Source organism: Gopherus flavomarginatus, chromosome 3 (assembly GCF_025201925.1).
Source record: "Gopherus flavomarginatus isolate rGopFla2 chromosome 3, rGopFla2.mat.asm, whole genome shotgun sequence".
Lineage (NCBI taxonomy): Eukaryota > Metazoa > Chordata > Testudines > Testudinidae > Gopherus > Gopherus flavomarginatus.
The window spans coordinates 52846986-52873809 of NC_066619.1; the positions used below are offsets into that span (position 1 = coordinate 52846986).

Below are 26824 nucleotides of genomic sequence, written 5' to 3' on the forward strand. Positions count from 1 at the left end.
GGTATAGGCAACAGCAGATTGTTAGCTCATTTCCTTTAGCAATAGTACTTAGCATAGGAAACCAAGAGTGACCAGAAACCAAAAAGTGGCAGAAATAGCATTAGCAGCCACTGTGTATTGCTCAAAATCTGAATCACATTAAGGGGGGATTGGTGAAATTAAGTTTAAGTCATGTTAATTCTATCAATTCATAAACAGAACATTATTATTTCTTTGGAGAACTTTGCTGGGATAGTGTTGCCTGAATTACTGGATGGATCGATGGCTTTTTGGAAGGAGTTTTTCTTGGGAATGAATCATAGAACTTAAAAATACAAAAGACTTTTCAGACATGCTTTCCATCCCTTTACTGATGCAGGATTGTTTTCTAAAGTATTTTGTCCAGTCAAGTTTTAAAGCAATGGAACTTCCAACGCTAATATATTTCACTGTCAGGAAGTTATCTGTATTCTTGGAATAACAAACTGCAACAATGTGCAATTATTTGTATTCCAGTAGCTCCTAGAGGCCCAGGTGGGATGACGGTCCTATTTGCTAAGCAAAACTACATAGTTTGAGACAGTCCATTCCCTGAAGAGCTTACAAGTTAACTAGACAAGACAGACAAAGAATGGACATATGTACAGAAAGATGAAATGATCTGTCCAAGGTCACAAGACTGGTCAGTGGCTGAGCCAGGAAAGACAAGGTCTTAACCACTAGAAGACATTGCTTCTCATGTAGTATTTCACTAATATGGCAACACTGGTGTTGATGTTAACATTTTTTTGTAATATGTGATGCACATATTTCAGCTACCCCACCTTCATTTACATGACAAGCCTGGTGACATACTCACTATGAGTAAGGTACTGAGCCCTGAAGGGGGATATAAAATAAATCATTGAATACTTTAAATACATAATGATATAGCACTACATATTCAATACACATATTAAATCCTGACGACACCTCTGTAAACTAAGTATAGTATTATCTCAGTTTTACAGATTGAGAGACAGAGAGAAGCTGAAGCCTATATTTGCAAAAATGACCACAAATTTTGAATTCCTCAGCATTGGATACTGTTGATTTTCAGAGGTGCTGCTCCCCTACAACTCCAAGTGAAGTCAACAGTAGTTGGGTATAAAAACATTTTGTCTTGGGTTTCAGGAGTTTGGCATCCCAAATTAGGGCTTGATCCTATGCTCATTGAAGTAAATGGCAAAGCTCCCACTGACTTTCACGATGCCGGATCAGGACTCTAGAGACCCCTTTTGATAAAAACCAATTTTTAGGTTTAAGTTTCTTGCTTCGGCCAACCCAGGAAGACCATATCAGAGCTAGAACTAGACTTCAGAAGTTCTGGCTTCCAAGGAGGTACTCCACTTCATCATGCTCCCATTTAAAATACAGATATTTCCTCTTAGCAAAAATGGCATCCCTAATACATTTTAGAAACAAAAAGCTTTGCTTAAAAAAATCAGTTACCGTTGCTAAGTGACAGTAATGTACTTATCACTTAATTTTCAAAATCCAAGCACTTAAAAGCAAGGAAATCAATAGTTTAATAAATTACAAACAAATGGTTCTTATCAAGAATAAAATAATATTCATCACAACACAGCCTTAACACTCACCCAAAATGAGTATTCATTCACCAATCTCAAAATGTAAATACAACACAACCTCCTTTTGAAAAGAAACAAACAGTGTGTGTGTGTGTGTGTGTATATATATATATACACACACACATTTATAGACAAAGTAAAGTCATGTTCAAAGCCCACCTGACAGGACACACACTGCTTCTGGCTTTCCAAAATAATGCCCTCATTTAACAATACATTTGTTTAAGGAGAGCTAATGCAGAAACCAGGGACATCTATGGAGTCTTAAATGTTTTCATTAAAACTAGGGGAAATTATACTTGAATATAAAGCAAGCTATGTACTTGCAGGAAGCTAGCAACAACTAAAATCTTGAAAACTGAATCATTAGAACAATGATGCACTGCTGGTTGAATGGTCTGTCTCAAGAATATTTAACAGAAAAGCTCTGGCGCTCTCAGGTCTCCATATCCAGAAAATTAGAAACAGCACACTCAGAGCCAGCTTTAGCAAGTTCAGGGCCCAATTCCTGGGGCGGGGCGGCAGGGCTTGTACTCACTGAGCAGTGGTCCCAGTCTTTGCAGCACTTCGGATTGCCGGCCAGGGTCGCTGGGCCACGGGGCCGCCACACTCCGGCCGAAGCTCCAGGCGGGGCCGTGGGGCTGCTGCGCTCCAGCTGAAGCTCCGACCGTGAGAGCGGGGCCGCGGGGCTGCTGCACTCCAGCCAAAGCTCCGGCTGGGAGTGCGGGGCTGCCGCACTCCAGCCGAAGCTCCGGCCGGGAGAGCGGGGCCACGAGGCTGCCATGCTCCGGCCGGAGCTCTGTCCGGGAGAGCAGGGCCGTGGGGGGGGCTGCTGTGCTCTGGCCAGAGCTCTGGCCGGGAGAGCGGAGACGTGGGGCTTGCCGCGCTCTGGCCAGGGTCGTGGGGCTGCTGTGCTTCAGCTGGAGCTCTGGCCAGGAGAGTGGAGCCATGGGCTGCCGCGCTCTGGACAGGGTTGCAGGGCTGTGGCGCTCCAGCTGGGGTGTGGGGCCGTGGGGCTGCCACACTCCAGCCGGAGCTCCGGCCGTGGGGCTGCCATGCTCCAGCTGGAGTTCCGGCCAGGAGAGCACGGAGCTGACCACTGCCAGGGTGAGTAAAAAAAATTAAAAAGGGGCCTAAGGCGTGGGGCCTGATTCCAGGGAATTGGGCGAATTGGCCTAAAGCTGGCCCTGAGCACACTTAGAAAACTTTACATTATAACTAGCTACTGCAAAGCATCATTTGCATATGGAGAACTTAAAATGAGCAATACACTGTCCAATGCTGACAGAACAATTCCTCACCTTGCCCACTTTTCTATAATGGTCATAAAACTTCCAAAAAAAAAAAAATGATACTGTCCTTGGCTAAACTGATAAACCTGACATTTTATGTTCTGCTTAAACCTATTAAAATATTGTATGTATTCTTGTTTATGTAGCATAATCATGTTTGGTAATACCCTAGTGTAGAAAAATGTTCACACTCTATTTTTAAAATAATTTCTCTAGCATTCTTATTCAAATGCCTCTGAGCACCTAACAAAAAAACTGTAACTTCTAAATACAATTGCAAAACAGACAGCTTAGCCATAGCCAAATAACAAAACAGATACTTGAATCAGCATAAAATTTACCCTCTAGTAAGTAACCCAGGCCCTGAAAATAATATTATGCTGAGGGTTAAATTAAATCTCATTTAAACAGGGGTGGGGTGCAATGTCATAACCACTGCCATTCATTCAAGTTAAATATAAGAAACAGTCAAACTCCTTTATGGAACATACATAATTCTCCCACCAACAGAAATAACCCACAAGCCCCTGAATTTTGACTCTCTACTCAGCCTAAAGGTGTAGTAGTAAAACTGTGAGCCTGATCAAAAGCCCACTGAAGTCAGTGGAGACTCCAATTGACTTGAATGGGTTTTAGGTGAGGCCATGTATAGCCACAAAGTGGAAGAAAATAAAAAGAGTTAATCCTTGCCCAGAAAGGTACATGACTGATATACTTTGGTTTAGGCTGTGAAAAAATTAATAAATTATTAAAATAATTAAAATTATTTTTCCAACAAACAAATAGCTTATGCTTAGAAATATTAAGCGATAACACTCAGATGATCTCTTCTATCCTTACTCCATGTTTTCCCCCATTGTTTTCAATACAGGAAGTCTCACTGACACACACACACACTCTCTCTCGTTGAGGTCATGGGGTAGGAAAGGTAAATCTATATAAATCATTATAAATATTCAACTAAAACTAGGATTACTGGGCTGCTGTGGTGAACCCAATCTGAACTAAAATTCTCTGTTTTCGCCATCTGTCTTTTAGTAGCATTCATTAAAAGCAGTTGGGAGGTAGAGCCTATACGAGGCTATACTCAGCCCCACACCTAAATGCCACAAATACGAAGGACTGGATAGGTGAGCTAAGTGGTAATAGGATACAGATCATTTGGCCTATAGTAAGCTCACTACTTCCAGTTGATGCCAGCCTGGTGGTAACTTGAAAGTTATAATCTAATGTGGGGAAACTTCCTTTATTCAGAGAATCGTTCTGGGAACTGACAGAGGATTCAGCTTCAAGGGCTACACTTTTGGTTTTCTTTGGAAAAAGAACACTGCTTATGAAGAACAGTAATTAAAAAGGCTCACATGGGGCTGCGCGCGAGTCACAGGCCACAGCTCGTTGAACTCGCTGGCTGCCGCTGCGCCTCCACTGAGCCTCCCAAGCACTGCGAAGTGCGGGATCTGGGCTTGGGCCCTATTGGCACCGCGACTGGGGGAAGGCAGGAACAGCGGGGCCACGTTACCTCGCTAAGCAGAGCTTCCTCCCCTCCCCCGTACTAAGCCTACGCCGGGGCCGCTGCGCACGGGGACGCACGTTCCGCGCTCACCGGCTATTCGCGACTAGGTGAGCGGCGCAGAGGGGCCCGTCGGGGTGTTCGCGGACCGCGCCGCACGCTGGGGTTGACCGGGAGGCCCCAGGTCACCCGGAGCGGGAAGGTTTGGGCGGGACTCGTCTGCCCTTGTGCCAGGCCACCCCGCAGCTCGGCATGCCGGGTTGGGCACGGCAGCTTCTCCCCCGGGGGGGGGTCAGCCAGAGGGCGAGCCCGGGGCTGCCGAGGCGAGGGCCCGAGCGCTTGGTCCCTCAGCTCATGTGTAACGCTACCCCGGCGCTAGGGGGCGCTAGTGCTGGAGGGGGCAGGGCTCTCCCATTCGGTAGCCCCTGGGCCATGCTAAGGCCTGGGTGGGGGACGCCTCCTAACCGCCAGGCTCCACCCCGCCCCGCGCGGAAAAGCTACTCGCGTTCTGTGCCTTGCTGCTCATAAGGGGTGTGAGCGCATGCGCAGCAGGCTACGTTGGGGTCCTTGGGCTTGTCTGTAACGCGTGCCTGAGCCGGGCCGTTCCCATGCGGGGTGGGGAGGAGCCTGCTGAGTGTCCCAACCTGAGACTGGCAGCTGGCGGAGGAGGGGCGCAGTGCTGTCAGCGGTATGTGGCTGTGCGGGCCGGGCTCTGCGAGTGTGCTGCCTCTCCCGTCTGCTTTCCCGAGGGAATGCCCTCCCCATGCTGGGTCCCGAGCACTTCACCCAGGATTCCCCCACCCCGTCTTTATAAATTGCACCCTGTATGCTCTCCAAAGTCCTCAGCCTGTGTTTAGATGGAGTCCCGAGGCTATTGAGACCCGTTCCTCTGTCTTGTGCATTTCTCTTGGTGCCTGCCTGTTTTTGTACCTTGTTGAGTGCAGGGTAATTCCTTTCCTGTGCTTCGAAAAGCTCACCTCCTTTTCCTTCTCCTTTGTATTCTTCTCCCCATCCAGATTGTCTCCCCCATGTTCACCACAATATTTCTCTCCCCCTTCGCTTTTTTATCTACCCTAGGGTATTCCTTAACCTACCCTAGGTGTTTACTAAAACACGTAGTTCTATTTAAAATGTTCATTAGAACTTCAGGATCTTTACATGCATTGTAGTTATTGCTGTTTTGCATCTTTGATCGAATAAAATGAGAAGTTTAAGAATCACTGACATGTTAATCATACATATTTTTCCTTTGCTCTCCTCTTCTCACGTCTAGGAAACATAGACAGGTTTGGTCCATTCACACTGACAATAATGTGGTTTAAATTATATAAATACATTTGTTGTGGGGAGAGTGGGAGTTCAGTGATTTAGGGCAAGATCTTGCTAGCTGTTGAATACCTCCTCTGAGAAGGTATGGCTGTCAGCCCACATTTACTGCCCAGACACATGATACGTAATTATTTATTATTTATTTATTTTATCATTAAATATTTGTATATAGTACCATAGGGGCCCATGATGTCTTATAGAAAGCATAAAAACACAGAGCCAGATTTTGTGGTAAAAGAGGTTATAAACTGGCCAGGTCTCCCCATCTGGCATCTGCTAAACCCCCTTAAAACCTCTCCTATAGGTTGGTGAGGAGAGGGTCTGCTTGAATCGTGTTGTGTTCTGGCAATCTGCAACTGGTAGATGGCACTTGCCTGCTATAACCAGCCAGTGTTAATTGAAGTACATTGAGGAATGCTTTAATCTCTGCTGGGGCTGACGCAAAATCTGCTTCTTTGCAGTATCCCTCTTCTGTTACATCCAGCAGAGAATCTATCCCACAGTCTGTTCCCAATGAATTTATATCAGTTTGAAGACAGACTTTATTTCCTAATTTAAGTTACCATTGTAATATTTAGCTTTTTTATAACTTTGTTCAAACAATGTTGCTTTAGGGCAAAATACTGGTCCTAGACTTATAGGTTTCAAGGTCAGAAGGGAACATTGTGATCATCCAGTCTGAGCTCCAGAATAACACAGGCCATAGAACTTTCCCAAAATAATTCCTAGAGCAGATTTTTTAGAAAAACGTCCCGTCTTGATTTTAAAATTGTCTGTGATGGAAAATCCACCATAAACCTTTGTAAATTGTTCCAGTGTTAATTATCCTCACTGTCGAAAATGTAGGCCTTATTTTCAGTCTGAATTTGTCTAGCTTCAACTTCCAGCCATTTGATTGTGGTATACCTTTCTCTGCTTAACTGAAGAGCCCATTATAAAATATGTGTATATCCTATAGACTGTAACCAAGTCACCTTTTAACCTTCTCTTTGTTAAACTAAATAGATTGAACTCTTTGAGTCTATCACTATAAGACACGTTTTCTTATCCTTTAATCAGTCTCATGGCTCTTCTCTGAATTCTCTCCAATTTATCAACACCTTTCTTGAATTATGGGCACCAGAACTGGACACTGTATTCCAGCAGTGGTCACATTCATGCCAAATATAGAGGTAAAGGAACGTTCTACTCCTATTCAAGATTCCCCAGTTTATGCATCCCAGGATCACATTAGCTCTTTTGGCCATAGTGGCACACTGGGCTGTTATGTCCTGTTGAAACCTACAGGAGTTTTATCTTTGACTTCCGTGGGACCAGGATTTGACCCCAGGGCCTAGTCGTGCAATGTATTATCCTGAGAAGTGCTAAGAATGCTCAACTACTCTTGGTGTAAATGAGGATTCAGAGCACTCACATCTCACAGGAAGTGCTCAGCATTTTATAGGGCTGGGCCCTTTCTTTGGGAAACCCCCCCTATTAAGTGTTGAGGGCCTGCCTCTAGAATTTATATGGTAGTTTGGTCTTACTTGAACTACTCATATTTGTAAAGTTGTGCATAGGTGGAAACTTGTGCAGGATTGGAATCATATAAGAAGACACAGTCGCTTCCGTAAAGACCTTACAATCAAAGAAATAAATCTTTATTTTAGTTTAAGAAACAAAAATATGTATTTAAAATTGTTGATGTACTGGTTATTTTACCGTTGGATTGCGTGTAAAATCAGCACAAATTATTTTTAGTTTTCACTGCAGCTGCCAATACTAACATTCCATTTTCTGTGCAGATGTCACTTAACTTGGATACTGAAGATGACTTCTATCTGGAAGAAAATAGATTCAAGCAGTGTTGTGCAGAGTTCATTAAACATTCACAGCAAATAGGAGATGGTTGGGAGTGGAAAAGTATAAAGGTATGGGCAGTAATTTGATATTTAATAAAAACTTATTGTTGCAAGGTTTTCCCTCATGTCCTACAGGCTGGTAAGCCAACCAATCCCCAGATGTGGTGCCCCATTATGCGAAGCATTGTGAAAACACATAATGAGAGACTTTTCTCACCTTGGAGAATTTATGACCTAAATAAACAAGACAAACACAGGGTGGGAGGATAAAGAGAGGCACCAAGAGGTGAAGTGACTTCCCCAAAATCACACAGCAGGTTACTGGGACACTGGAATTAGAATTGAGGTCTCCTGACTCCTAGTCTCATTCAACCATGATGCCTCCCCAATCCAGTTTCTTTTTCTGTCCTCACACATTTTCCTTGTCTGAAAACTTCTCACCTACTTTTAACTTAGTTGAAGACAATATCAGAATGAGCCATTCAGATGTAATTTGCCATTTTCGTTTATAAATCTTTTCCATTCCTCACTGAACGTGTTGGCCCAGATTCTCTTCTCTGGTATGAAAATTTTGTGCCACCCTGCTGGATACAGAACCTAAACCTGGGGTAGTTTAGGCATGAGTGGATCGCTCAAGGGTAACAAGATACATTTTGTTGGGTATTGCAAGCATAGCAATTTCTAATCCACCTTCTTCCCAGTTTCTCTGTGCCAGAGCTGCCTTATTTATTTCCTCCTCCCCCCCACACCCCGAATGCTATAAAAACTCCATGGCCCACCTATGCCTACAAAAGTCAGAACCACTGTCGGAGTAGCTAGCAGGGAAGGGGTGCCATGAAGCTAAGTTGCTCAGGCTTCAGCTTCAGCCCTGGGTGGCAGGGCTCACTGCCCATGGCCTCAGCCCTGCGCTTTGGGGCTTCAGTTTTCCGCCCTGGGCCCCAGTGAGTTTAATGCTAGCCTTGCTTGAAGGATCCCCTGAAACCTGCTTGCAGCACCTTAGAGGGTCCCGAACTCCTGGTTGAGAACTGTTGCGGTAGAACATCTCTCAGGCTGCTCTAGCCAGACACATCAGAGAGGTTGGCCCTTTACACAGAATTAGAAAATGCAAAGATGGCTGTAGCTGAGAAACTAGACCGGTAATTCTATTTAGTGACTTAGTACCTCTTCATCCTTTTCTAAAACTTTGGGGAAAATCATGTGCAATGTTTAAAGTCATCTTTATAATATTTTAAAATATATTGAAGGCTTGTCGATTTGTGACAATACTTTCCCTATACACTAGAATTTGTAAAACTAGAATTTAAGACTCTCACTGCAAAGCAGGCAGGACTCTGGTAAAAGAAGAACATGGCTTCAGCCAGAAATTGCAACTTCTCTTTAAATCACATTTTTTTAAAAGTGAAAATATTAGCAAAAGAGTTACAATGCACCCTTTCATATAGGCAGCCATTTGAAACCTTAGATTTCAGTCCAAGGCTATGTGTCTGAGGAGTTTATTCAGAACAGAAAGATGCTCTGAGCCTCTACCAGGAATTCAATACTTGGGTCAAAGTTTGAACTTTCTGTGAAATAGAAGCTTGGCTGAAAATAGTGAAATGAGACAGATTTTTTGTTCTCACATATAAAAAATGGTGAGATTTTTTTTTAATGGGCCAAGTTGGCGACTCTCCGATTCCAGATTGTGATAAAAACTTCGCCATGGAGAACATCCATTTATTCAGTGATAATCAGGGGAGGAAATTTCTCTTGAAAGAGATGAGTGTCTTAAAGCAGAATGGGTAATAGACAGGTTTTTTGTTCCCTTTCCCCTCCCTTCCCCCAATACATATATGTGTCAGGAATGGTTTGGTGTACTCTTAATGTTGCTGATGTCATTTACTTGGAGCCCATTCCTGCATTCCATACTCATATGAATAGTCTCTTTGATGTCACTGAGACTACTCATGCAAGTCAGGGTTGTAGAACTGTTCATGAATTCAGTAGAAATTAAATTTAAATGATAAATCATCCAACTTTGTGAATTAGGCTATCATGTCATAAACTCACCTGGTCTAAGCAAACCCCTGTACGTATAAATGTGGAGGATGAGGTCCATATTATGTTATAACCCTCTCTTGTCAAGGGAGAACTACAACGTGCAGTGTAGGAGTGCATCACTTATAGACCTGATTAAGCTGAATTTGGGTAGTAATACTGAATATTGCACAAATTAGGCAGTTACAGCTACTCTGCCAAAGCCATGTATGCCTTTGCTTTCATTATAATTTTTATTTTATAGGTAAATAGGTTAATCTCATCCCCATGTAGTCATGAGTAACCATGTCAAAGGCTATTGTGACCCAAATACATTATGATCTACATGTATTTATAAGCCAATTTAAGTATAGGCGAACTATCTTCCCTTATTTTAAGGAGAAAAGTCCCTACCGCTGTATTGATTCATTTATACATAAATATATGTTGTACTAGAGAGGCTCTGTAACATGGGAGATGCTTATCTTTCTTGGGTCCCCTATGCCTAGTGATGGCAAGAGGTGCCTTCCTACCACCTTGCTGGTATAAAATATAGAGATTACTAACTCCACAGGTTCCTGGCTTTCACAGATATATCTTGCAGGGAAATTACAGGCTGTAGAGTTTGGAAGCATGCAGAGAGGTTGGGCTTCTTCTTCACCCATCAGGAAAAGCTGGTTCAGGGAAGTATATACTACATGCCCACCCCTGCTCCATCAGAGCTCGTTGTACCCCCCTCCCTTGGGCAATTCAACCCTGTGGAGAGCAGGTGGTGTTTCTTCCACTCCTCTTCTCCAAAGATTTTCTGCCCATGTAGGCAGGTTTAATTGCCTGGTGCAGCCCTCGACGAGATCCACAAATAGAAAATTCTTCCTGGAGAAGAAGCCCTTAAGTGGGCCCTCTGGCTATTCAAGTCAAGCCTATTTTTTCAGTCATTTCTGTCCAATTTTTGGATTGCCCTTATGGCACTTCAGAACTGAGGGTGCAGCTCTCTCTGCTGTCAGGGACATCCCATGTATAAGCACACTGTCAGTGAATTTGGCCCACTGAGATTTAGAGGGAAGACAAATATAGCATGTCAGCAAGAGAAGCTAAGAGCAAGGCAATTTTTCAAAATACCCTTGTTAAAAGTTTACTAACAAAAATATATATAACCAGCATTATCATCTTGTTTCAGGTATGAAACTTGATAAGAACAAAGCACACAAATAGCCCATAACAGATGCTGCAGTTAAATATATTTTGTAATATCGTAGAAAAGACAAGACAGAATGAATGTGTCAGAATGGAACACGTTGATTTAAAGATCAGAATAAACGAACTAAACTGTGTCAGAAATGGTAGATTAACCAAAGAGTTAAATTATAGTTAAATTTGCAGCCCTGTCAAGCAATTTAAAGCAACATTAATGAGTTTTGTTCAGAGACTGTTTTGAATGGAATCCTTTTACATCAGATGTTACACATATGCTTTCTGTTTGCTTGTCTAAAATAAAATGTAATGAAACAGCTAATAAAACCCCAATTTATTTGTTTTCTTTGAGAAATAAGTCCTTAGCATGCAGATACTATTTATTGTCCTCCATGCATTTTTGCAGCCTTTCAGCGTGTGCATTTTTCAGCAATCCATTATTAACGTGTTCTCTCATTCTTATTTCTAATTGACAAACTTATTTTAAAGGATGTATATCAGGGTGTGGAGAAACCCACCAAAAGTCTTTCTCCACCCTTGTGCAGTTGTGCAAGGACCTTTCACAATACCTATGGTAAAAAGGGAATGAAGTCTAGGAAGGGTCATCATAGCCATGTCCATCTTCCCCGAGTCTGAGGCCCAGGCTGTTCTCTCTTAAAGTATGGAGCAGATCGCTGTTCTGCATGCCAGAGATCTGTGCACTTGCAGAAACTGTGCTTGTTTGAGGCAAACTCTCCTCTTGAATGCCCCTTATGGAGAAGTGAAGCTCTGCAATGGTCTCTGTGCAAGGCAGTGGTGTAAATGCCCATATATTGTAAAGTACTTGTATCATGCTTGTATGTGGTTTAAATGAAAAAAGCTGATCTATAAAAATAGATGAAAATTGTTAATCATCCAAATGATAAAAATGAGAGCATGTTTAGGATTAGTTTGGTCCCCTCACCCCAGTTCTGATCTTCTGTGTGTGAGGTTATGCAACCCAAGAGGGAAAAATCCAAATTAACCCTAGGAGTTTGCTGAGATTAGGGAAATTTGTTTTCGTGTGACTAAATGATTGTAAGTATACAGGTACAAATCCTTACTACAGATATACTGCAGCAGTGCAAAATAGGGCATGAATTGGTGTCACATAACCTGTGAATTTACACAGGTAGGTGGCACTGGTGTGAGCCCTCTCTTACACCTGTACTGCTTATCTATCCTATGGGTTTGCACTGACTCCATCAGGGTTTCTCAAACAGGGGTCGCCGCTTGTGTAGGGAAAGCTCCTGGTGGGCCAGGCCAGTTTGTTTACCTGCCTTGTCCGCAGGTCCAGCTGATCGCGGCTCCCACTGGCCGCGGATCTTTGCTCTGGGTCAATGGGAGCTGCGATTGGCCGGACCTGCAGACAGCGCAGGTAAACAAACTGGCCCGGCCTGCCAGGGGCTTTACCTACACAAGCGGCGACCCTGGACTACATCAATGTAGCTGCATTTGGCAGAAATCTCCAGTAGAGAGAGATGCTAAGTGTCTTGTTTAATTTAACTATCAACCCCTGTTCTGCTGTTGCTGTTTTTATAGATGTTATCTTAATATTATGAAACTGTCCTTTTTCTAACTGTCTTTTTATATGCAAAAGGTTTTAGATCAGATCTAGATTTTAATGAGCATTCGAAGGCTTTACTGGTAGTGGGCTTCTGGCATTCCTCTATGATGCAGTTTTAAGAACATTAATAGTTAGGTTTTTTTAATGTCATCAGCACTCTAATTCTGAGAAGAGTCTATTTTCATCCAATACACATTAGGCCCACCTAGTGCAAATGGGACAATTTCCCCACCTGGGGTTGAATTGTACGTAGTTCATGCCATTTTGTTGGAATAGTCTTATTATTCTTTTCCTGGGGGAAAAAATGTTTGGTGTCAGATATTAAAAATGACTTTGACTATGTTGCTCTTTCTGTCTGTCTCCTACCAACTATTTCCTGTCTCCTGAGACCTTCTACCTATACCCTCAGCTGCTCAGCTCTCTTCCAGACCTCAGTACAATGTTTTCCCATAGCTTCCTTGTGCCACCCCTCCGCGTACACAGATATCTAGCACTGATGCATTATCTTAGCAGCTGTATCACATTTTATTTTAATTAGTGGGGCAGTTGTCTTCGACTAAAGCTATTAGAATTGCTCTGACCTGGCCATCAGGGGATACCAAAGATTAGTGCAGTTAGGACCATCTACCAGCAGTTTCAGAACTTCATTATGTCAAGCATTGGTGCCAGAATTCTGTGTTTTATTTATTCTGTAGAATGGTGGTAGCAGTTAGAACTTTACATATTTAGATGATTACTGAAAATGTTTTTGGTTTGTATTTTCTGAGCACAGGACTTTCCTGATGGTTATATGAGTAAAACACACTTCCAAATGAAAAATGGAAATACCCCATCAATTTTCAAGGACAGCACTAAGGAAAGTGATGAGCAAACATTCACACATGTTGAGGTAAATACAGCTTTCTGTATTGATTTGCCTTAAAACTTGTGTATATAAAATAAATTATGAGCAAAATGTTTTTTCTATTATTGCATTCAGCATTTTGTGAGAATATTCAGGTCTTGAATGATCAGGGAGTTTGAACAATCTTCATGTAAAATCTCATCCTCTTCCTTCCAGTTTATACATGAATTGGGGAGGAAACAGAGAGGCAATAATGTAATTCACTAAAATCTGTAATACACATACATAGTCTCATCATGGAAGGATGAGATTTGTACTATGATCTAACAATATTAAGGAAATATTCACTTTTTAAAAAAACTGAACATCAAGATTTACTTACCTAAGAGATAAATATTAATCAAGGCAAAATATGAAGTCTGTTCCCTCGAGAGACAGTAAATATTGATATTTACTGAAGTAAGTCAGTATATGAATTGTGAATATTTTTGAATATCAGAGAGAGAGAGAGAGAGAGAGAGATGGAAACCACTTCCATTGTGGCATCAATTTCTTATACAGTAAAAGCTATGTTATCTGGCACTTTACCAACCGCACCCAAACTCCCTCCCTCCATATAACTCTTAGTTAACTGGAATTTTTGACTAACTGGCATGCTCCATTCACCCAACATGCCAGATAACAAAGATTTTACTAATGTATATATATATTGCTTTTTTTTTTAAATTAACTCTTAAAAAGGGAAAGTAAAGTTGGAGGTCCTCATTTTTCCCCTGAGCTCAGAATGAAATTATTTAAATATGTGATCTGATTTTTGATATTGCTCCAGACTTTGTTTTATGTACCAATCAGGAGATACACCATAGAAACTTACTGTCTTGTTACATGACTATTTTCAGCCAATCATAATCCAAAATTCTTTTTTGAGGAGTGTCCCTGTGGGTACTCCACTTTGAGTAAATCTGCGCCCCTGTACTTGTAATCAGAGATTTTTAGTAGCAGTGCCTCGTTGGGTTGCACATGTGCTGTCCCCATCTCGTGCAGCTTCACACAGTTACATAGTGATGTGTGGCCAACCCTCCCTTAGTTCCTTCTCTGCTGCCCCTTACTTGAGATGGAGCAATTGGCAGTGCCTCTGATCTTTATCTTTAGTCAAGCTTTAACTTTAAAGTACTAGTTAATTAATTAGTTAGTAGTTAAATGCCCTGTTTCTTCCCAATTTATTTATTTCTTTAAAAAGTTTTTTTTTTTCTTATCTTAGGAATTTAAGTTTCAGTTATTAGGGTTCCCCTTACTGTAGTGTAGTTACCCTCCCTCATGGGAGAAATCCTATTTAAAGGGGCATACCTGGCTCCCCAGATATTAAAAGTTACCTCACTTGCCAGTCGTCAATCCCAGTTTCTGATGGGCATTCGGAGTGTGTCTGCTGCCTTGGTGAGACACACATTCCACATAAATGCTCCCACTGCCTCAGTCTGAAGGCCTGTGCCAGGAAAGCAAGGGATCTACAGCTAAAATTCCTCGTGATGGAGAAGACTCTGTGCCCAGCGTCCGATCTGGGATCACGGACCCCTCTTGGGCATTGGTCTGCAACGACGGCATCTGACAGAGGTTCCCCACCATTCTCTCAGAGGAAGGAGCACTCCGACAAAGAAACTGGTTCTGACCTCCCCTTCTTGGAACCCTTCAAAAAGAGACATTCCCCGACCCATCAGCCCCCATTGGTACCAACTGCACCAAGACCATCCACCTCTGAGGTAGTGGGACCGTCTAGTATTGTGGTTACCATGTGAGCCAAAGATCCTAAGTGGGTTGGCTCAGAAAAAGGCACAAAAGGGATACCTACCATCCTTGCCACTGTACCACTGGAGCTGCTCAAACATACGGCACTGAGCAGTGCAGCAGCGCTAAAGTCTATGGTGCCACCTTCTGCCTCCACAGCGTATAGCACACGATCCTTGGCACTGGCAACCATGGTAAAGGCACTGGTACTACCAACAACACCCTCCTCAGTACCAATGCTTTTGGTACCACAGCAATTTGTCTGACATAAAGACCTTTTAGTCTCCTCAGCATTGGAATCTCCACTTCTCGGTATTGACCTTACTCCAGCATGCTCGATACTGTGCCAACTTACCACACTACCCAGATCAGCTCCTCCTTTATCCAGCGACAAGGATTATGATGATGATGGAAGAGGAAATCTACTCCTCCCATCACTCCTTGCCTATCCACACAGCAACCAGACCAGGTCCACTAGAGAAACATGAATACCACCCCAGACCTGAAACTCAAGGATGGTGCATACATCTATGGATGCTGCCACTAATGCCATTCCCACCACAGTGGCCTTACTGAGACCCATGGGCAATGTACCTCCAACACTATCCGAAGCCTCCCAGTCCACACAAGGAGAGGTGAAGGCATTTTCCATCACCCTCTGAACCTCCAGAAGAGGCAGTCGAGGAACTGGAGGAGATTTTGGCTCAGGAAGTCACCCCAGCTGCCAATTTTTCATTCTCCTATCCGGATGAAGCAATTATTCTCCCTTCTCCATGATGGGGGATGACTTTAAACAGTTCCAAGAACTATTTTAAAGGATCACAGATTCACTGAAGCTATCGCTGGAAAAAGTTGCAGAGTCACATAAGTTGTGACACATCCTCCAGACTTCAATCTCTTCCAAGATTGCCCTCCCAAAAAACAAAGTGCTCATGGACTCAGCTAAGACTTTCTGGCAGACCCTAGCAACAATTCCACCCACCTCTAAAAGAGCAAATAAAAAAAATACTATGTTCCTTCCAAGGAGATGGAATTTCAATTTTTACATCCTTCGCCAAACTCTCTGGTGGTAGAGGGCATGAATGAGCAGTGCAAACAACACCATTCCAGATCCACCCGATATGACAGAAACTTGAAAAGATTGGATCTTTTTGATTGTAAAGTTTACTCTTCAGCAACCCTATAGTTCAGGATTGCAAACTATAAGTATTAATGGCCAAATATAATCACTCCAGTCACTCAAAAACGTCTGACTTTGTTGAGCACATAGCTGAGGACAAAAAGGAACAATTTAAAGCTTTCATATACAAGGCTTAACTCCTAGCTTGCACAGATTTACAAGCTTCACTGGACTCCCCAGACACAACGGCACACTCCATCGTCATGGCCTTAGTAATGCAACAAGCTTCCTAGCTCCACCTCTCAGGTTTTCCCAAAGAGATACAATTAACTGTTGATGATCTCGCATTTGAAGGCTCCAAGCTGTTTGCAGCCAAAACAGGTGAGTTCCTTCACACACTGAAGGACTCCAGAGTGACTCTGAGATCCTTGGGCATATACACACCTACACAAAAGAAAGAACAAAGGAAGTATTACTTGACACGATCTAGATCTGTGCCCTACACCCAGCCTCAGAGGTAGAGGCAGAGACCTGCAAGGCAGAGACCGCTCCCTTCTCAGCCCTCAATGTCTCAACAGCCTCCCTCTATACAACAGTTTTGAGGGTTTGATCGAGGACCAGAGACACCTTCCACTTTTTCTGTTGCTGGATCCATCTGACACCATCCATCCCTTCGGAGACCATCTAATTCCTTTCCATCCAGCATGGCAAAACATCACATCCGACAATGGGTATTAGAAATCGAGACTGGCTATTCCATCCAATTTATCTTCATCCCCCCTCCCCAGCCTCCTCCCCATTCCTCTTCAGGGACCCTTTCTTACGAACACCTACTGTGACAGGAGGTAAATCCGTCTCATATGCCTAGGTGCAATAGAACCAGTACGAACACAGCACAGAGGGAAGGGTTTCTACTGCCATTATTTTCTAACCCAGAAAAAACCCCGGAGGATGGAATCCCATTCTCGACTTAAGAAGACTCAACAAATTCAGGAAGACCCAGTGATTCAGGATGGTCACGCTAGCAACAATAATTCCAGCACTAGGCCCTCGACCTCCGGGATGCATATTTCCACATAACGATACATCCCTCACATAGGTGGTTTCTCAGATTTGCTCTGGGAACAGATTGTTTCTACTCCAAAGTACTCCCTTTCAGATTATCTATGGCTCCAAGGGGATTTTCAAAAGTTCTTGCGGTGGTGGCAGTTTACCTCTGCAGATAAAGGGTCATAATAGTCCCCTATCTGGATTATAAGTGCTTACTCAAAGCCTCAGTTCAAGAAGCGGCCCTAGCAACTACCGAAAAGACACAGCTACATCTACAAATGAACAACAACAACAACAAAAATATCAACATTCACACCTGTGCAGCGACTGGAGTTCATTAGGGCCTACCTTGACCCTCTGGTAAATCTGGGCAGAGAGGCTGTAGCTTCCACTCTAGTTCACCTAACTGCTATAATGCAAGCTAACCCACAGACATCGGCCAGGACCTATCTCCAACTGTTAGGCCATATGTCAGAAGTGACATTTGTCATCAAACACTCAAAGGCATGGCAACTCCATGGTTCCGAGACAATGAAATGATCTCTTCAGAGGAGGTAAACAGCAGAAGGTCTACTACATGTTATAGGAACCTGCGCCAATGGAAGAGATTCCATATATGGTGCCAGAATAGGCAAATAATAGCAACTACCTTTCCTTTATTGGATTACATGTTGGAATTCAAGAAATCTGGTCTCTCAGTGACCTCTAACAGGGCACACCTCACAGCAATCACGGCATTCCACAATGAAGTGGATGAGTTTTTGATCTTTGCACAGCCTACCACTAAACACTACCAATAAAAGGGTCTTCGTAACCTTTATCCTGCAATATGAGCCCCTACTCTATCATGGGATCTGGTGCTGCAGTACCTTGGTAGGGGAGGCTTTTGAGCCACAAGCGACATGTTCACTTCTCCATCTTTCAATGAAGGTGGCCTTTCTGGTCGCTATCACATCTACTTAATGAGTAGAAGAACTGGAGGCCCTCATGGTACATGCCTCATACACAAAATAGTTCAAAAAGAAAGTTACCCTACAACCACATCCCAAATTTCTACCTAAAACAGTTTCATCATTCCATTTGAATCAACCAATCCATCTCCTATCATTCTTCCCAAAACCTAATGGGAACAAATGAGAAGCAGTGCTTCATACCGTGGATCTCCAAAGGGCGCTAGCTTTTTACGTTGAAAGGACAAAGTCCTTCAGAAAGTTACCAAAGTTCTTTCTTTCCATCAGAGAAGTTATTTCTTCTCCAGAGAAGAAGGAAAGATCTAAGGAAGACGACAAACCTTCTTGTCCTTTGTTTGGATATGTCAACTATCTGTAATGGGCCACTCTCCTACCACTTCAAAAGTTATTTTTCCTCCCCGGTTGTCCTGGTGTTAATTGATCTATCTCGTTAGATTGACCTCACACTTGGTAAAGCAACCCCCATCCTTTCATGTATTTATACCAGCTCCTGTATTTTTCACTTCATGCATCTGATGAAGTGGGTTCTAGCCCACGAAAGCTTATGCCCAAATAAATTTGTTAGTCTTTAAGGTGCCACAAGGACACCTTGTTGTTTTTGCTGATACAGACTAACACCGCTACCACTCTAATGTTATTTAGTTCTCTCTCACAATTCTGACAGTATGATTCAATCCTGACCTACATAAACCCATCACTGTTTATGTACTGAATTGCTTTTGAACAGAAACTGACTATTGTGCCAAATTCTTGGTACTTTTGTATTGTAATGAATTAACTCCCTTTGAGTGATTGTTTTGAATCAGCACCACTTAAAGCTATTGAATCTAGAGAAACACCAGTTCTAGAGGGATTGACAAGTCAAAAACAAAAATGGTTTATAGAGCTAAGTTTTTAATGTTCTAAAACATGGACCCAGATATCAAGCAACATATTATTTCAGGATCTTAATATGTAATATTTAAAATGCCTTTAAAAGATTCTGTATGTCTTATTACCTGAGCTCAAAAACACCTAATTTGTAACAGCACTTCTTATATTTAAAAAAATAGTAAACTGAAAACATTCCTCAAAATATACCTCATTTACTTTGATTGATGTGAGGGTCAGGTGCCTAAGATCTGTGAAGTGAGGTGATTGCTGACTTGGGATCTAGTAAACAGACTGTAGTGGGATGCTAACATCTGGAATATAAATATCTGGGCTGATTATTATGAGAGCCATCAGACCATTTGCTGAAATGCATGTAGATAATATTTTAATAAGTGTTGGGGTGGAGTCTTTGATCATGGTTTATGTTAGTAGCAGTGATGCAGAGAAATTCAGAAAAGAGGTTCTCGAAGATTAAATTAAGATTATCAGTAAGAAAACTGTAATTCCAGAAGTCTGTACAGGGGAATAGAGACTCCTAATGCATGGAAGAGAAGAGGGTGCAGAGAAGAAGGATTCTAGCCCATGAAAGCTTATGCCCAAATAAATTTGTTAGTCTATTATTACAGAAAATACCCACTTCATCACACCTTGCCCCAAAGAGAATGCCACAAAATCTATTTCACTTATTTTGTCATGAGCCTGGGTAGCCCAATGAATTTAAACAGTGCCCCTCTTTCTAGGCTTCAGTATTTACCATCAACTTAATCCATCCCCAGCTTTTATTAAATGCTATGTTAACACCTTTCCTTTAGGTGTGAGGGCAGAACTATTGTGATTATGTCTTATTAAGTGCTGTACAGGACTCAGAATAAAAACAGTCCTGTCCTGAGGAGCTTGCATTCAAAAGGGCAAAAATAGGGAAACCTGGATTCATTTTATAAATTCTTTTTCCTTATTAGTCAAATGGCCCAGTGGAAGCAGTTACTTGGGGTAATAGTTCTCAGTGTGTGGTTTTCCTCAATTCTTTCAGAAGAAGCGAGTCATTGTGAAACCATTTCTGAAGCTACCGTCATTGCTACTTTATAAATCAGCAGGCAGGTTGAGAATGCTCAAGGACAGTCCTCTCCTTTAGAAAATGGAGCATTCATTTTACAATTGGTCTAGTTAAAGTTATATACTTATTCTAACATGGGGCCCATCCCATATGCCTGTATAAGAAAATGTGGGACTGCCTCAGACATCTCTCTTGTATTTCAGAATATGAGTTACTCTAACTGTTCAGCTATGCTGTTTTGTATATAACAACAGAAATGTGAAAATCCCAATTCTCTGTAATTATTAATCATTTTTCTCCAAACAAAACCAGTGCTTTTAGAATAAAAACAACTCTTTTTTTGTGCAAAAGTAAATAAGATGAACAAAAATGTAAACATTTGCACAACCACAGTATTTGTTAGATGGTAAAAAATGTGAAGTAAAAGCCTAACAAACAGTACTTAAGAAAAAAATGTAAATACATGTAATGGAACCCAGCATTGCGTAGGAATAGAAAAGAGGATCTTTATAAAAAGAAAAAAAAACAAGTATTCTATACAGATTAAGGGCATAATGGAGGTTTTGTCAGGACCCCAGAGTAAGGGGCAACCCGACTTCCCCAGAAGCTGCTTAGAGATTCACAAATTCCCACCTAGTTTCCCTGATGATCTGGGGAGGCAGTAAACAGTGATGCATCTGTTACTGGCACAACATATGTTCTGCAGAACAGCTATGCTAGCTGCCATGTCATGGGATGGGGAAGGAGAGCCAAGACTCTGTTCAGTCTCCTCCTGCCCACCCGTGTGAGGAATCTAGAATTTGTAGAGCCTTCTACCTGTGGTAAAGTTAGCCAGTATTAGAGAGTAAATTGTCTTGTGTCCCCTGATGCCCCTGCACTGCTACACGAGTTGGGCCACTATTTGCCGCCAAATTAGAGTTCATTCCTCATTTTCTTTTTTAGCACGTTCCAGGAGTGTCCACTTTCCTGTGTGTATGACTCTTTGGAAAGGAACATCAAATTGGGACAGGGAGATGGAACCCCACACAAAACAAAACAAAATCAAATACAATTTCTGTTTCCTGAGAAGATAAGTATACTGAGATCTTCTCTGTTATCTCATGCCCTGCTTAGAACACTCAGATATTTCTTATTTTGTTAATGCATTAATCTGAGAATCGATTTAGTCCTTAGCAGTCTACAGAAAAATACATCCTGTGTGAATTTAATTAACTGGTGTATTACTGTGAAAAATGCCAAAAGAATAATATTGTTTAAGAAACATCAAAACTGTAAGAAACTTTAGTATACTCATTACACCCTTTCCTTGACCTGGAAAAAAATCTCAAGAAAGGAAAAACTTTGTGTTGACAGAGGAGAAAGGGAGGTGGCAATTAATGTACCACATATTTCCAGCCTCTGGGGAGTCCTAAATGTGTCATTCTTGATGAAATGTCTAAATTCTAATGGAATGGGCTAAATGTTTCTGCTCTTCTGAAGAGCTGTAAGCATGGTCGGCTCTCTCCCCCTCCCAAACTTCGCTATAGCAGGACACAGTCACTTTGTTATCCCTGGCAAGTCTGGGTAACAGCACACACATGTGGCCCTTGGCAGGTAGATGAGATGCTACTGGCTTGATTATCATTGTGGGTGGTAGGGCTCTGATCTTGTTTCTCCTCTATCTTTAAGTATTCTTTGATTTTTGTTCTGTTTTACCCAGTAGAATATGCTTAATAAGTTTCCACAAACCTTAGAAAGAATATCAAAGAAAATATGTAAATTAATAATGAAGCTTTTGGGAGAACTGAAGCACGTTGTATGACCTCGAAAAATGATCTCCCTCTAGTTAGCATGTTAGCGTAGAGTGACTTTAACTTTTTATCTGCTATCATAACATTCAAAGCTGTCACTTAATATTAACAAATAAACTTCACATCAAACAAATTTTTAAAAAGTTCTAATTCAAATTTTGTAACTGAATGTGACAGTTCAGTTAGAGTAGTAGAGGTTTGAAGACAGGCATAATCTCAACAGGATACCTTCCTCAACTCCTTTGGTAAATAAACCTCATCCTGTTTATGAAGCAACCATCATTCAGATTGTGTTAAGTGTAGGTAGTTTTCCTAATACTTGAACTTTGAAAGCCCAATAATGATATAAAAATGTATTTGTAATCCCCCTAATTTGGCTTGGTGATCAAGACAGACAAAAAGAAATACAGAGGGTGTAATTTAGTGTATGTTTAATGTAGATTCTTGTGCTATTTAGAATGTTTACTATATAAAATTAATAGTCTAAGATTTTCAAAAATGGGTGCCTAAAGTTAAATATGAACTATTTAGGGGGACAAATACCATTGTGACGAGTAACCATATCAAACCTAGAGAGACAAACATTTTTGAAAGTCTGGACTGAGATTTTTAAATTGTTGTCTATGTTTAATTCTGCAGGCCATTTAATCTAAGGATTTGTCTTCCAAAAAAACACCTTATGGTTTGATTATATCAGTGTATGAAAAACTGTCTTTTAAAATAAATTATGTCTTTATTCTGAAGTTGTAAATTTTTTTTAAAATCTAGGCTAGACTATATTCACAGTCCAATATTCAGCCTATGAAATATTCAGGCTGATTTGCCCTAAAATTGCACATAATGCCATACAAAAGTTTCAGGAGTACGTAGGTCACATCTTAAATCTGACACCTAAATGATCCGTTCTTCTTTTCCCCTCATTTTTTTTGGGGAAGTGTCCTTTTATGCAAAACTAGAACATACTCAGACTCAGATTTTAAGTGGGCACATGCATGACTTAAGCACATGCAACCTCAGATGTGTGAGCAAAAATTTGAGAGTCCAATCCAGGCAGTTATGCCAGTGGAAGACCTTGTGAAAGATCAGAAACTGTCCTTAGATTTCCAATTTAAAAATATATACTTGTGTAGTAATTTCTTTTTTTAAGTCTGGTCTAAAAACAGATATTTCTTGACTTCAGCTTTTGATACTCCTCTGTCTGTTGTCAACATTCACCATTAATTAAAGAAAAAAAACACCACACATATCCCCCCCACAACTCGCTGATTAGTGGCTCCAGTATAGTTTAACCCTTTTAATTAAAAGAAAAAGTAAAACTGAGATGCTGCATCTGGGAAAAGTACTGACACGTCTTTATTTTAAGTCCTGTGGCATCATAGACCTATTGTGTATTATTTAAAATGTTACAGCTATAATGCATTTTTAACAAATTACTAGTATGCTGTTTCATGTGCACTGATATACTGTGGAAAAACATGGAGTCATTCAATAGATTCATTGCAATTGGAACTTTGGAATTTACACTACGATCTTTGTATTTTGGTAAAACTATAAAATATACAGTATAATAAAATGATTTTTCATCTTATGTGGGGAAGGTAGCTGTCGCTACATAGCTTGAAAGATCTGTGTTTGATAGAAACACTGACTAGCCACTGCACCACACAGTTACCCAGTGAAGCCTCCAGAACTGGATTGTTCAGGATTTGAAAGAGGCTTCTGACTGTGGAAGCCTAGCAGTGTTTTTATTGAATACAACTCTTAAATGGGGGTAGGCACATGGCTAAAAGCTCAATAAAATACATAAAAGAGCAATGTTACTCTGAATTTTACTCTGGCAGTTTGTTTTTTCTTGCAATTGTACAGGCTTGCATAATAAGCCTGAAATGTTTGTTTCTTTTGAATTCTAATCACTGTGTGCTCTCTTTACTCTCTATACTTGTATCATTGCTTTAGGTTATTATTAATAGCTTTGGGTTTAGTAGCATACTTTACTTTAGAATTCAGCAGTACGTGTGAAAATTACATTGGTGACAATCCCTCAGAATTGATTAATGTTAATTTCATTGAGATTTACAAAATACAAAGGGAGCGCCCTATAAATACGTAAATTAATGCTGACAGAGTGATGTCAAATATGAGAAGAATGGGATTAATGTTAAAATATCATCTGCATTCCTAAAAACAATTAGATGTGCTTAGAATTATCTGCCCCTGTAAAGTAATGGGTTGTAAAGATCAGGAATTTTCTACATTTAATTGAGCAATAAAATATTTGGGAAGAAATTATGTAGGACTAAATTGTGCCCTGACTAGTACAGGGCACAGAGGTGTGAATGAGCTACTCACAGCCTGGGTAGCAGCACAGGAGTAGAAGCAGACTTTGCAGAGTGTTACATTTCTCTCTCTCTCTCTCACGTACAGCCTTTTGAGTCAGGGTTGGGGGGGCAATAGGTGGTAAGGGTGGGAAAGAGCTCCACCTCCAAAACATGTCATGCAGCGTATGCTGTGCCAGGTATACACTGCACAGTTAACTCCCTTCCTGGAGCAGCAGGGAAGCCAGGAGGAAGATTGTGACACTCGAATCACAATCTCACTCTTGGACTGCGGCACAGACACTGCAACAATGCACTGTCCCATATTCGGCAGATTATTATCTCACAATCCAGCCCTTATTGTCAGATGTTTATAGCATGAACTCACAACCACAAAGTATGTAGTGTTTGCCAGTACTGTTTTACCAAAAATATAATCTAATTAAAGTTAACTGTTTCCTGTTTATAGTGAGACTCAGAATGCCGGTTTTTTTCCAGTCTTATATATACCTTTCTCTGACTCTTCTAAAAAAAGTTGTAATAGTGCAGTAATGTGCTGTAACTATCATATAGTCCCATAGACCAATAATGGCATTTTGCTGCGTGCTTCTGTTCCGCACACAGCAGCACTCTAAGATCCATCTTTCAAGTCAACATACCTGTTTTGTTCGCCTTTGACTGGCAGGTAATGTTGTAGGTTAAAGAAGAATATGCAAACATTTTAATGAACAATATAAATAGATAGGATGGCCAGACCTCCACACTCTTTGTTCCAGACTTGCAAAGCCAAAATCTAATTGTTAATTTGTAAAAATAATATTATTGTCCTTTTTATAACTTTTAGAATCATAGGACTGGAAGGGACCTCAAGAGGTCTTCTAGTCCAGTCCCCTGCACTCAAGGTAGGACTAAGTATTATCTAGATCGGGGGTTCTCAAACTTCATACACCACGACTCCCTTCTGACAACAAAAATTACTTCATGACCGCAGGAGGGCGTAATAAATCCTGAGCCTGCCCAAGCCCCACTCTCCTGGGTTGGGGGCCAAAGCCAGAGCCTCACAGCTCCAGGAAAGGGAGCCAAAGCTGAGGCTCAGGGACTTCAGGCAAGGGCCTGTAACCAAGTCTTACTGCTCAGGGCTGAAGCCCTTGGGCTTTGGCTTTGGCCCTGGGTAGTGGGGCTCGGGCTTCAGCCCTAGGCCCCAGCAAGTCTGAGACAACCTTGGTGACCCCATTCAAAGGGGGCCATGACCCACTTTGGGGTCCCGATCCACAGTTTGAGAACCGCTGATCTAGACCATCCTGACTGGTGTTTGTCTAACCTGCTCTTAAAAACCTTCAGTGACAGAGATTCCACGACCTCTCTCGGCAATGTACTGGAGTGCTTAACTACCCTGGCAGTTAGGAAGATTTTTAATGTCCAACGTAAACCTCCCTTACTGCAATTTAAGCCCATTGCTTCTTGTTCTATCATCAGAGGTTAAGGAGAATACCTTTTTCTCCCTTCCCTTTGTAACAATATTTTATGTACTTGAAAATTTATCATGTCTCCACTCAGTCTTCTCTTCTCCAGACTAAACAAACCCAATTTTTTCAATCTTCCTTCATAGGTCATGCTTTCTAGACCTGTAATAATTTTTGTTGCTCATCTCTGGGCTTTCTCCAATTTGTTCCCATCTTTCCTGAAATGTAGCGCCCAGAACTCAACACAGTACTCCAGGTGAGGCCATATCACTGCAGAGGAGAGTGAAAGAATTACTTCTCATGTCTTGCTTACAACACTCCTGCTAATACATTTCAGAACGATGTTTGCTTTTTTTATAACAGTGTTAACTGTTGACTCATATTTAGCTTGTGTTCCACGATGACCCCCAGATCACTTTCTGCAGTAATCCTTCCTAGGCAGTCATTTCCTGTTTTGTATGTGTGTAATTGGTTGTTCCTTCCCAAGTGGAATACTTTGCATTTGTCCTTATTGAATTTCATCCTAATTACTTCAGACCATTTCTCCAGTTTGTCCAGATCATTTTGAATTTTAATCATATCCTCCAAAACATTTGCAACGCCTCCCAGTTTGGTATTGTCCAGACTTTATAAGTGTACTCTCTATGCTATTATCTAAATCATTGAAAATATTGAACAGAACTGCACCTAGGACCAATCTCTGTGGGAACCTACTTGATATGTTCTTCCAGTTTGACTGTGAATTACTGATAACTACTCTCTGGGAATTGTTTTCCAACCAGTTATGCACCCACCTCATAGTAGCTCCATCTAGATTGTGTTTCCCTAGTTTGTTTACTATATGAAACAAAACGAATACTGTCTTGTGGCACTCCTCTTATGGCAGCATTGGAGTAGGGGTACGTCTACGCTACAGGATTATTCCGATTTTACATAAACCGGTTTTGTAAAACATTGTATAAAGTCGAGTGCACGCGGCCACACAAAGCACAATAATTCGGTGGTGTGCGTCCATGTACCGAGGCTAGCGTCGATTTCTGGAGCGTTGCACTGTGGGTAGCTATCCCGTAGCTATCCCATAGTTCCCGCAGTCGCCCCCGCCCATTGGAATTCTGGGTTGAGATCCCAATGCATGATGGTACAAAAACAGTGTCGCAAGTGATTCTGGGTAAGTGTCGTCACTCATTCCTT

General features: G+C 41.5%; 2 protein-coding genes across 10 annotated transcripts in view; one reads left to right on the forward strand and one right to left on the reverse strand.

Annotated features, from left to right (window-relative positions):
• Positions 1–26824, reverse strand: part of SSBP2 (single stranded DNA binding protein 2) — a 548369-nt gene that overhangs the window by 327446 nt on the left and 194099 nt on the right. The gene's annotated exons all lie outside the window — the stretch shown is intronic.
• ATG10 (autophagy related 10) overlaps positions 1–26824 on the forward strand; it is a 151001-nt gene that overhangs the window by 23862 nt on the left and 100315 nt on the right. For 6 of the 9 annotated variants that reach the window (XR_007773272.1, XR_007773271.1, XM_050944857.1 and 3 more), the window contains exons 2-3: positions 7526–7651; positions 13144–13260. Coding sequence is in view for 7 of the 9 variants with exons in the window: in XM_050944857.1 (XP_050800814.1) it covers positions 7526–7651; positions 13144–13260 (243 nt within the window). In the remaining 2 variants the exon portion in view is untranslated. Of the gene's footprint in view, positions 1–3716; positions 4523–5044; positions 5101–7525; positions 7652–13143; positions 13261–26824 lie in introns of those variants that run through there. The other 3 variants (XM_050944858.1, XM_050944859.1, XM_050944855.1) reach the window with 3 other exon arrangements.